The sequence below is a fragment of the Trachemys scripta genome, chromosome 19 (assembly GCF_013100865.1).
Source record: "Trachemys scripta elegans isolate TJP31775 chromosome 19, CAS_Tse_1.0, whole genome shotgun sequence".
Taxonomy (NCBI): domain Eukaryota; kingdom Metazoa; phylum Chordata; order Testudines; family Emydidae; genus Trachemys; species Trachemys scripta.
In genome coordinates this window covers 21693677-21706073 of record NC_048316.1, presented here as the reverse complement: position 1 = coordinate 21706073, position 12397 = coordinate 21693677, and the positions used below count along the sequence as shown (strand labels likewise).

The following is a 12397-nucleotide window of genomic DNA, read 5'->3' as shown; positions in this document are numbered from 1 at the left end:
TACTGCTAGCAGAGCACCTCACCCTCCCTGATTGAACTAACCTCGTTATCTCCATACTGATTTAGACCTGCCTCTGGAGATTTCCATTACTTGCATCTGAAGAAGTGAGGTTCTTACCCACGAAAGCTTATGCACCCAATACTTCTGTTAGTCTTAAAGGTGCCACAGGACCCTCTGTTGCTTTTCAAATAACCTGGTTGGCACCTGCCCAAAAAGGACCAATGAGGGGAGAAGATACTTTCAAATCTGGGGGGGAAGGTTTTTGTTTTCTATCTCTCTGTTGTTCTCTTCAGGTCAGCGAGGAGTCAGGGCAGGGAAAATACATCTCCCAAAGCCAGACCTGAACTAGGCATCTAAGATTACAAATTGTAAGTACTGTAATAGGAAGGAAATGCGTTAGGTTATCTTTTGTTTTAGTTTGTAAATTGTCCCTATGCTATGAGGGAGATTTATTCCTGGTGTGGTTTTTTGTAACTTTAAAGTTTTGCTAGAGGGGGAGCCTCTGTGTTTTGAATCTGATTACCTTGTAAAATTACCGTCCACCCTGATTTTACGGAGGTGCTTCTTTTACTTTTTCTTTATAATAAAGTTCTGCTTTTAAGGACCCGACTGGCTTTTAGTGTCCTAAAAACCCAAGGGCTGGTATGTGCCCATTTTGTTAGCCTATTTGGTTGGTATATTATTCTCAAGCTTCCTCAGGAAAGGGGGTGAAGGGGCTTGGGGGGATTTTGGGGGAACAGGAACTCCAAGTAGTTCTTTTCCTGGAATCTTTATCTAACTCACTTGGTGTTGGCAGCAGTACTCATCCAAGGACAAGGACGGATTTGGGCCTTGGGGAAGTTTTTAACCTAAGCTGGTAGAAATAAGCGTAGGGGGTCTTTCATGCAGGTCCCCACATCTGTACCCCAGAGTTCAGAGTGGGGAGGGAACCCTGACATGGTTAATGACAGAAGTTAATAGACTCACAGTTTAAGGTCAGAAGGGACCATCGTGATCATCTAGTCTGACCTCCTGCACATTGCAGGCCACAGAACCTCCCCCCCACTCCTGTAACAGACCCCTAACCTCTGGCTGAGTTACTGACATCCTCAAACCATGATTTAAAGACTTCAAGTTACAGGGAATCCACCATTTATTCTAGTTCAAACCAGCAAATAACCTGTGCCCCATGCTGCAGAGGAAGGCCAAACCCCCGCTAGGTGTCTGCCGATCTGACCCAGGGGAAATCCCTTCCCAACCCCACATATGTCAATCAGTTAGACCCTGAACATGTGGGCAGGGCCCATCAGCCAAACACCTGGGAGAGAAATCTCTGTAGTAACTCAGGGTATGTCTACACTGGAAACTTCAAAGTGCTGTCGTGGGAACGCTCCCGTGGCAGCGCCTTGAAGTGTGAGTGTGGTTGCGCGCAAGTGCTGGGAGAGAGCTCTCCCAGTGCTCCTGGTAATCCACCTCCGCGAGGGGATTGGTCCCAGCACTCGGAGCCTGTCTACACCAGCGCTTTAAAGCGCTCAGACTTGCTGTGCTCGGGGGGTGATTTTTTAACACCCCTGAGCCAGCAAGTTAGAGCGCTATATAATGTAAGTGTAGACAAACCCTTAGACTCCTCCCCACCTAGTATCCCATCACTGGCTGTTGGAGATATTTGCTGCTAGCAGATCAGCTTCATGTCATTGTAGGCATTAGGGGAGGGATTTTCCAAAGTGCTAAGCAGAGCAATGCCAATGCTGACCCCTTTCAAAAATCCCAGCCCAGCTGCTTAGAGACCCATAATGGGCTTGGGAGAAATACCTCGCTAGATGGGATCAGACAGACCGTTTCTTTTTAACCTGGGGAAGGGGAACTGGAGTCATGATACAGGGGCAGCATCGCCATGGGCAGGCTGATTCCCTCCCACAGCACCTGGACACTGAGTTATCATCCAGACTCCACTTGCTCCTCCCTGCGGGCTGGCTTTATGGATAACTCAGGCACAATAATACAGCGTAACCCTCAGAGGCCATTTCCCTGTGCTACCTCCTCTCCTCCAGCTCCCATGGCCTCGGGGAGTAAACAAACAGATCTGCCACCAAGTCAGCACAACTGCAGCAGCTTTATGCAGGGCTCTGACATCCAGCAGGCGAGACATGACCTGGGCTGACATGACCACGTAGATCACTGTTGTTACCACCGTTGGACAATTGCAACAAATCTTACACAAAGTATGTCATGTAAGGTGTCAAGGGAAAAGTTATGATTGGCTGGCTATGATTATCCTGTTTGTATGTGCATATCATTTTTGTATCTGAAGTATGAATATTGACTATATATCTGTATTCCAAATGTGTTTGTTCCTGGGGTAACACCACACAGTAGTTTGCATCTAGTCTAGCCAGCACATTGTGAATGGACCATTCAAGCTGATGGCCCATTAACAAACACAATGGACCACTGAAGAAGCTTATCCCTGCCCGGTGGCCATCCTGTGGACACCTTAGCCAGAATACGGGTAATGGCTCCTGTTATGACTCATCAAAGCATTCAAGGGCATGTGACTGGCTCACGTGACCCTGGACTCCATCTTGTGCCTGTACTTTTCCACAAACTAAGAGTGAGAGCTGTCCCTCTGCAGCCCACACACCTTCTGGGTGTGGTGTCTGTCCCATCTAGTGGCACCAAGCCCACTTAAAGATTCATGAGTCTGCTCCAGCCTTAGCTAAGAGCCAATTGGCTTTTGGCTCGTGCACTAAGCTCCAGAGGTCCCAGGTTCAATCCCCTCTTCTGATGACCAGGGTCTGTCGGTGTTACACCTCCACGTAGGAGAAGGTATAAACGACCCTAGAAGCATCTCCATTTTGCCTCTTCTCTGCTCTGATCTCTGGACTACGGACTTACCCTAACAGGAGCATTACAACCAAGGGACTGAGGACCTTCCAATCTTTCGGAAGTTACCAGAGACTGTACAAGCCAGCAGTTTATTCAATCACTGCTACAAACCTGATCCAGCAACTTTGCAATGAGTGTGTGTATTTGATTCCTTTAACTATTTTAACTCTCTCCTCTTTCTTTTCTCTTCTACATAAACCTTTAGATATTAGCTTCTAAAGGATTGACAACAGTGTGATTATTGGGTAAGATCTGAGTTGTATATTGAGCTGGCCATGTGACTGATCTCTTGGGATTAGAAGAAATCTTTGTTTGATGAAAATGGTTTGAAATGATCACACATCATATAGTCTAGTGTCTGGGTGATGAAATAAATGCTGGGATACCTAAGGAGACTGCATTTCTGACTTCTTGTGAACCAGTGTGGTGAGACAGACATTTACTTTTGTTACTAATGGAAGAATAACCAATCGTTTGGGGTGGTCTGCCCCATTTCTCAGCAGTTTGTCCTGAATCTGGTTTTCTTAGCTGTGACCCACTGGATCTGATCACACTTGCCAAGCTTTGACACTGGTGCAGCCCCAGTCGCTTCAGAGCAGGTTTATCTGCTGCCTTACTACCCATTGCTTTGTTTGAACATCCCCGGTCTGGTCCTGTCCTGTCCAGTGCCGCCCCAATTAATCACTCCTGCTACCAGTGCTGCTCCTGTCTGCTGCCTTCTGTGCTAGGATCCCATCCCAGTGAGTGCAGGTGGGAGAGCAAGAAGCTCGGTTAACCCCAACGCCCCATTTGCTAAAGCCAGGGCCTTGCTCCCCAGCTCTTTAGAACATACTGGAGCCGCCATCAAAACAACTAGCAAGGACCAGTGCAATCAACAGCTGATTTGCTGGCAAAACAATCCTGGCTCTGAGATGATTGCGCGTGAACCTGATGAGATCTGCCAGTGCCCAGAGGAACAGGGAGGGGGGTGCAAAGGCTGCTTGCAGGGAAAGCTACTTATGACTCTTACTGGTGGGCTGTAGGGCCAGTACAATGCGACACACATTCCTGCGTGGGCAGCTTGGCCCCAGTGTGAAAACAGTCCCTGTTGTGTGTCCTGGGCAGGGGCGTGGGGAGGAGAGGGGCTCAGCGTGACAATCTGCATGGTAACACACCCAGAATGTGCACTGGGAGCCAAATCTGTCCTGCCTCCTCCGGGGCTGCAGCTCCCTGGAAGCACAGCCAGAATCCAGCTCCTGCGCGTGCTCCCCAGCCTGTCTGCTGAGTGCGGGCACCTGGACTGTCACAGCTCCAGAAGCCAGTTAATGCCCAGGCTCAGCTCTCTTTCCTTCTCTCGCGCTCTTTCCTTACTCAGAGGGGTAGCCGTGTTAGTCTGGATCTTTACCCCTCTGATACTTGACACCATGCAAGGCACTGCATTTAGCCGTATGGAATGGAAATCTATCAACCTCATGAAGAAACTTGCACAAGTACAGACAGATATCATCTTCCTTTCCAAATGCAAACAGGGCTCTCTGTTGCTCTTTCCTTACTGTTTTCTCTCTCACTTTCTCTGGCTTTCCTATTTTCCCTCCTCTCTGATCTATTCCTGGGCACTTCTCCATTCCTTGTGGGATTTCAGCCTCTGCTGCCCAGTCCTTCAGGGACAAGGTCCTCGATCAGGGTGCAAGTTACTCTTGGCAGCCCCTTTCCAACACAAGGAAGAACAACCCTCTGGGTGAAATGTCCATGCGAGGGGAGGGGGTTCTCTCCAGGCTGCAGCAGGGAGGTACAGCATTTGCCCATCACAGTCCAAACTTCCCACCCCATTCCTCTGCTAATTGCTAAGAGCAGCCCATCCCCCAGTGTGAGTGCACAGAGAGGGGTTACCTGTTACCCTGCAGCCGGACTGCAGCTGGGACTGGACAGAGCACTGGGGAGTGTTATGTCTCCAAAAAGACAGGTGGTGCATGCTGCCCCCTTGCGTCTGTATTCCCTGTACACAGGGCTGGGAAGGGCTTTTTACAAATGTAGTTAACAAAAGCTTTGGACAGCTGGGGATCTAGTGAAATAATCTATCCCTGCCCCGATCCGTGCAGTACTCAGTGCCCATCTAGGGCTGGCACTGGGCCACACAGAGACCTGGCTGAGCCTGCTCCAGCCCTGCCTAGCAGGGCTGTCATTAAGCTCTGGCCACAGAGGCTCATGCTTTCCGACCCTAGGTCCCCATGTTTGATCCCCGCTGCCAGCGACTCAGCCAGGGGTGAGAGACTGAGAAACCTGCTTTGCTTTTGGTCAAAACAGATTTAACTCCAATGCCTAATGAAAATGGGGGAGAAAGGAGTTGTCAGATATCAGCCAGTCCCCCATGTTTTCCCCCTTTCACATAAGGTAGGAGCAACACACAATAAACAACTCCTCAGCCACCTGCATGTCCCCCAGCAAAGCCTGACTTGCCAGTCCTGACCTTTGGAAGGTAAAACTCAAGCAGGAAAACCCCACAGTATAAACATCTCTTTTCCAGGCTTCTTTGCAAGCCTAAAGAAGGAAAAGAGGGTCCAAAGCCCATTTATCCCTGATTTATTGCCCATCTCCTGTCACTGGGTTGGGTTGAACTCAGGGCTTGGGAAAAGAGGCACATTGAAATACCTGGGGACGGACATACAGAACGGACACTGCTCATTTAGCAACAGTGCAAGCGCCCCCTATCCTGCCCACCACTGCGGGTCCAAGCCCGGGGTGACGGGCAGTCAATCCATTCAGCACTCAGACCTTGACCTCTCTGGGCCCTGTGGAGACTGCCTGTACTTTGGTGTCCTGCCCACTAGGAACCAAACTGAGAGCCAGCAACTCATTTCACATCAGCCACTAAAGAGCTTCCAGCCGATAGTAATAATACATTTGTACGACATTAGCACCCACAGGCATCAACCAAGCTCAGGTCCCAGTGTGCCAGGCACTGCACAAAGGGTAGGCGACAGCCCCTGCACCAAGTTCCCCCCTTAGTCTTCTTTTCTCAAGACTAAACATACTCAGGGGTTTTTTTAACCTTTCCTCTTAGGTCAGGTTTTCTAATCCTTTTCTCATTTCTGATGCTCTCCTCTGGACTCCCTCCCACTAGTGTCAAATAGAGCGGGACAATTACCTCTCGTGTCTTACAGTCCTATTAAAACACCCCACAATGATATTAGTCTTTTCCACAACCATAGCACATTGTTGACTCAAATTCAGCTTGTGATCCACCAACCCCCAGATCCATTTCAGCAGTCCACCGCCTAGCCTTGTTATACCCCATTTTGTAGCTGTGCAGTATTTGCACTAGTCTTGATTGAATTTCACCTTGTTGATTTCAGACCAATTTGCACATTTGTCAAGGTTGTTTCGAATTCTAACCCTGTCCTCCAGAGAGCTTTTGTTCTGTTTGTACAGCCCCTGGCACATAGAGTCCTGGTTCCTGACTGGGGCTCCTGTGTGTTACTACAAATAAATCACAATGATAGCCCATCCCCAACCTCACGGCCACTCCACCACCCCTCCAGGTCACCATCTTTGATGTAATATTTTAAACTTCTGTTTTTAAGCTTTGGAATTCCTCAGCTCGGAGGATGGCTATGCAAGCAATGAAATACGGGAGTGTGAGAACCCAGCCCAGCCCTCCCCACTGAGGACAATGAAGGACACAGCAAAGGGCTCTACCTTTCATGCTTCCTCCTCTTTCTGGCTCGGTACAGCAGGCCGATGAGCATAGCCAAAGCACGCAGCTTCACTCTCTTGGAGGGCATACTGGCCTCTCGCCTTAAGGACACAGCATGAGACTAGCACTCCGGAGTCACTCCTGCAAGCCAGCTGGCCTGGCGTAGGACCATCCTCAGACCCTTCCCTTCTTTCCCACCTCAGGAGAGACTGCCCAAGCAGGAACCGTGGGCAGAAGCAGATCTCCTTGTGCAGTGACCCACCAACTGACTCGTTGCTTAGATGTGCCTGTTCTGAAATTCTGGCAAATTTCCTCTCCTTGCAGGTTGGTGAACTTCCCCTTTGCTTCCCCAGCCTGCATGGCTGCTGCAGAGATCCACGTGAGCAGCAGAGACACAAGGGGAAGGTCTCCCTCTTCTGCTTTAGCATCTGCTAGGTGAGCCCACCTGCTCCTCTGGAGAGCTCCTGCTCTGCAAACTGCAAGCCGCCAGGAGACCCCAGCCCCCTGCCTGGGCTGTGGGGTGTGGGAGGTTAGCGAGTCTCCATTAACACTCCCCAGCTGTCTCTCTGGGGCTTGATGACCCTGAAGCTGGATCGCCACAGAAGAAAGTGCATGGAAACCACCCCCTCGCCGTCATCTGCTCCCAGCTGCTCGCCACGTGCAGTCAGGCTGCGCTGTGCTGGAGAAAGCCCACTCCAGGTTCACTGCACCACACACCAGGCCCCACCACCCCCACCCCGCCCCGCCTCATGCCATCCTGAGCCCAGCTGGAAGCTCGTTCTGCTGGAGAAGGTTAAACAGTCTCCGGGACTGAGCAGCTAGCGCTGGCTGGGAGCGGATGCTGAGCTGAGCTTCCGGCTGTGCTGGAGTTCAGTGCCGGGGGGGTCCGTGGGAGGCTCTGCTCCAGAGGCTGGGCTTGGATCTGGCTAGGCATGGGCAGCCTTGCAAAATGAGAAGGGGGCTGGTAAGGGGTCACTGGTGGTGAAGTCCCATGGCACTGGGATGAGGGGCAGGATCAGAAAGAGCGGGGGGCCAGATTGGGTCATGGGCTAAGAGGGATACTAGCAAGGAGCCCCACAAAATGATCAAAGCACTTCACTGGGGCAGACTCACCCTGCCATTGCTCCAGTTACCCCTATAGACCAAACCCTAGAAACTCAGTGTTCACAGCACACGCCCCATGAACCCACCTCCTGGGAATGGAATGGGAGCACAGGAGCAATCCACACTCAGCAGCCTCCTCCCAGACACAGAATCCGAGCCCCCAGCTGCTGGCATCTTCAAGCCAAACCTCCCGCCAAATGTTACTGGATCGCAGGAATGGTAGGTCACTTGTTTTATTGCCATTGTGCAAAGAGGGAAACCGAGGCACAAAGTGCCCACACAGCTGGTCAGCAGCTGAGTGGGAACAGAGCCCTGATCTTCTGGCTCCCAACCTAGTTGTTCTTTGGCTGTCTGCTGACGGCATCACAGCACTGTCCACACGCTCCAGGAAGGGAGTGTTGTCTAGTGGCTAGCACAAACGACATCAGGTTGGACTCCTGTGTTCTCTGCAGATGAGCTACTGTGCGAATTTGGGCAAGTCTCTTCGCCTTCCTGTGTCCCTGTCCCCCCCCACTCCCCCACTCTTTGGATTGCGATCTTGTCGGAGGTCTCCCTGGGTCTGTTCAGCATCTGGCACAATGGGGCCTTGACCTCCAGTGGGCCATTGGGTGCTCCTGGAACTCCCCCCTAGGGCCCCAGGGCTCATACTATCCTAGTGCCCGACATGGGGCAGGAGGAGGAGCTAAGCAAAGACTGCGCTGTGGGCAGGGCAGCCCCTCGGGAGAAGGTGGGGCCAGGAACAGAGAAGTCTGCACTGGCGGCAGCAGCAATGCCCTTCTGTCGACATTCAGGCCGAGGCTGTGTCAGCACAATGGAAGGGACGCGCAGAGCAGGAAGGACAGTTGATGGCGGGGGCTTGGTGCAGCCAGAGCGACCAAGAGCGATTGTTGCCTTGGGGCTCCCGGAACCAGGGTCACACTGGCCCCAAGTGGCAGTGTCTGCAGGGTGCTCGCTGTATGAGCCCCAGGAGACGGAGCTGACAAGCCAGCATCTTCAAACAGGCTTTCAGAACCATCCTTAGGGAGCCTGCATCCCACACACAGCTGGGGCTGCGTGGCCTCAAGGGAGCAGCTAGGTTCTGAGGTGGCCAGAGGTGATGAGCCACGGCCCTCGGGAGAAAGGGCCAGCTGAGCTGCAGCCTTCTTGCTGCAGATGCCACGTCAGGCTGAATGCCCTGGGGGGCAGCGAGATCCCACAGCTCCGCAGAGATTGGTGCTAAGCTCCTGGCACCTCCTCTCCCAGCACCGGACTTTGGGGCTCAACTAGATCGGGTCTGTTCGTCCAGGGAGCACCAAAGCAAATGACTGACATATCTCAGCCCCATGCAGGGGCCAAGGAACGGGGAGGAGCTGACCCTAGAACCATCAAATCCCACTGGGGATGGAAGCTGACTGCAGTTACTACCTAGAACGCTCACCAGTGACAGGGTGTATGAACATCTCATATAGCTCAGTGCAGCAGCAGCATGGAGCCCTGCACGCAGCCCTGCCTGGCCCTGGGCCCTGCCCACTGCACGGAGCACTGCCTGGCCCACGGCGCAGCCCACTGCACGCAGCCCTACCTGGCCCTGGGCCCTGCCCACTGCACGCAGCCCTGGGCCCTGCCCACTGCACGCAGCCCTGCCCGGCCCTGGGCCCTGCCCACTGCACGCAGCCCTGCCCGGCCCTGGGCTCTGCCCACTGCACGGAGCCCTGCCCAGCCCTGGGCCCTGCCCACTGCACGCAGCCCTGCCCGGACCTGGGCCCTGCCCACTGCACGCAGCCCTGGGCCCTGCCCACTGTACACAGACTTGCCCGGCCCTGGGCCCTGCCCACTGTACAGATACCTGCCTGGCCCTGGGCCCTGCCCATCATATACAGCCCTGCGTGGCCCTGGCTCTGGGCCCTGCTCACGGCACACAGCCCTACCTGGTCCTGCCCCCTGTGTGCTACAGACGAGCCTGCCCAGCCCTACACCCTGCCTGCCACAGATGGGCTGCTCAGCACTGGGTTCTGCCTGCCACAGATAGGCCTGCCTGGTCCTGGGCTCTGCCCACTACACCCAGCCCTGGGCCCTCCCTACCACAGATCGGCATGCCCGGCCCTGCCCACTGCACGTGGCCCAGCCCTGTCCAGCCTTAGGCCTATGGCCAACCTTGGCCTGGTTGGGCTTGGGTGACAGACTCGTATGGCCAGAAGGGACCATCATGGTCATCTAATCTGACCTCCTGCACATCACAGGCCACAGAACCCCACCCACCCACTCCTGTAACAGACCCCTACCCATTTATTCTAGATTAAACCAGCAAGTGAGCCATGCCCCATGCTGCAGAGGAAGCGGAAAAAACCCCAGGGTCTCTGCCGATCTGACCTGGGGGAAATTCCTTCCCCACCTCGAATATGGCAACTAGTTAGACCCTGAGCATGTGGGCAAGACCCACCAGACAGACACCTGGGAAAGAATTCTCTGTATCATCTCTGGGCCCTCCCCATCTAGTGTCCCATCTCAAGCCATTGGGGATATTTGCTAGTCGCAGTCACAGATCGTCCACATGCCATTGCAGGCAGCCCAATCATCCCATCTCCTCATGAACATATCGAGCTCAGTCTTGAAGCCAGTTAGGTTTTCCCCCCACTGCTCCCCAACCAGGGGCAGCTCTAGGCACCAGCGCACCAAGCGCGTGACTAGGGCGGCAAGCCGCAGGGGGGGCCTGCCGGTCGCTGTGAGGGTGACAGTCAGGCATGCCTGTGGGAGGTCCGCCAATCCCGCGGCTTTGGCAGCAGTTTGGCGGCAGGTACGCTGAAGGTGCGGGACCAGCGGACCTCCCACAGGCATGCCGCCGAATCCGCGTGACCAGCGGACCTCCCGCAGGCGTGCCGCCGAATCCGCGTGGCCAGCGGACCTCCCGCAGGCGTGCTGCCGAATCCGCGTGACCAGTGGACCTCCCGCAGGCGTGCCACCTAAGGCTGCCTGACTCCGTGTTCGGGGTGGCAAAATACATAGAGCCACCCCTGTCCCCGACATGCTCCCCATCACTCATGACCATGCACCCAGACTCTAAACTCAGCCTAGGCCTGTCCGCCCCTGCAGTCCAGCACTGCCTGATCAGCTGAGGTGCTATAAATCTGCCATATTGGGGCAACCTCCCTTCCACCCCCCGGGCCTTGTGCATATGTGGCAGCTCCCTGCCCACAGTCCCAGGGGAAAGCAGCTGAAATGCCCCTTCTCTCCAGGCCGTGCCTGTGCTGGGTGCAGGGAGGGTCATTTGGAACCCAGATTCAAACAGGATAATGGGTGTTTCCTCCAGCGTCCCCCTCATCCTCACTGCTTCAGCCCTGTGCTGCATGGGCCCTGCTCTGCCTCTCCACAGCTTCTGATACTTGAGCCTGGATCTTTCGCCCCCTCGATGGGAGTGACAACCTCCCACCCCGCTGGATGCGCTTCAGCTTCAAACCAGCCACTCTCACAAGGGACCCCGGTAATATGGAGCCAATGAAGGACTCCCTCGTGGCCAGAAGATGAGTGTCTCCCCAGTGCTTTGAGAGAGCCTTCCCCATCGACTGGCTCTCCAGGTGGGGGGAATGACGGCCTTTCACTCATTGCCAGAGGATTTTAGTACAGATCCCCAGGCCCGTGTCCCACTGAAGGGAGTCCACTGATTCTGGGCTTTTCATCTCAGCCTTTATTGACACTCCCCAGATGGGAGATAAGGCAACTGCATTGAGTAAGGCTTATCCAGTCAGAGCTCCGCAGACAGGAGCGTGGGCTCTGCCCGGGCTGCACTCAGTGTGTACTTGGAGTGTGTGCCCGGCTGGCATGGTAACCCGGTCAAAGGCTGGCATTTTGCAGGCCACTGCTCATCCTCATGGCCCCATTAGATGTTACTGCAGGGGTATGACCAAGATCTACAGAGACAGACACTCTGATTATGCGTACACTGGCACTGGCCCGCTCTGGAGAGCAATCTCCCACCCCAGATTGGTTACATCGGTGGAATGCAAGACATGATCAAGCTGTTTATGCTGGAAATCTAATTACAACAGCTAACGAACACGGCAGCTGTGGTCTTAGTAACCAAGCCCACATCCAGAGCAGCTGCAGGCACAGTTGCAAGCTAGGGAGGGCTGGGACTAGAACCCCCGTGCCTTCAGCGTCCCAGAAACAGCCTTTTAAGCTTGATGCTAATAGAGTGCCTTCAGCTGATAGTGGTTACTGGCCCTGCCGCTGGGGGCACCGTTCTCTGCGGCACACTAAGGCAGGGCATGGCCCAGTCTCCTGGGCCTCTGAATCAGGCTTGCCAATGACAATGCTGAGTGCTGCTCCCCACACAGTGAGAACAGGGCCGCTAGGACCCCGCTCCCTGACGGGGGCAGTGCCAGGAGGGTGCATTGGGATCCTATTCCAATTCTCTATCTTTGGCTTAACCCACACACAGTGCTGGCAGAGCTGGTGCTGCAGAGACGCATTACCCACGGGCAGCCTGGGCACAAGCGTCCAGATGCTGTCCCCTCAGCCCCACCCAGGTGTCCATCACCAGGACTCGGTCGCTCCTCAGCTCTCCAGTGAGCTTGCCCCAGTTAGTGCCAATGGTGACAAGGCTGAGACTCACAAGCTCATTTCACATGCACCACTGAGCCATGGTCAGATGTGAACAACAGAAGGGCTAATCCCAACAGTGCTGCCTTAGCAACTCGTATCAGAGATCACCTCCTAGCCACAGGCTTCTCTTCACACCCAGCTAGCCATGCGGGGGGACAATGGGGACTCTCCTTGGCC

General features: G+C 54.2%; 1 protein-coding gene across 5 annotated transcripts in view; it reads right to left on the bottom strand.

Annotated features, from left to right (window-relative positions):
• RAP1GAP (RAP1 GTPase activating protein) overlaps window positions 1–12397 on the bottom strand; it is a 179649-nt gene that overhangs the window by 119094 nt on the left and 48158 nt on the right. For 2 of the 5 annotated variants that reach the window (XM_034753283.1, XM_034753287.1), the window contains exon 1: window positions 6541–7233. The exons of 2 other annotated variants lie outside the window; for them this stretch is intronic. In XM_034753283.1, the coding sequence (XP_034609174.1) occupies window positions 6541–6626 (86 nt within the window). In that variant the 5' untranslated portion in view covers window positions 6627–7233. Of the gene's footprint in view, window positions 1–6540; window positions 7234–12397 lie in introns of those variants that run through there. One more of the 5 variants, XM_034753285.1, reaches the window with a different exon arrangement.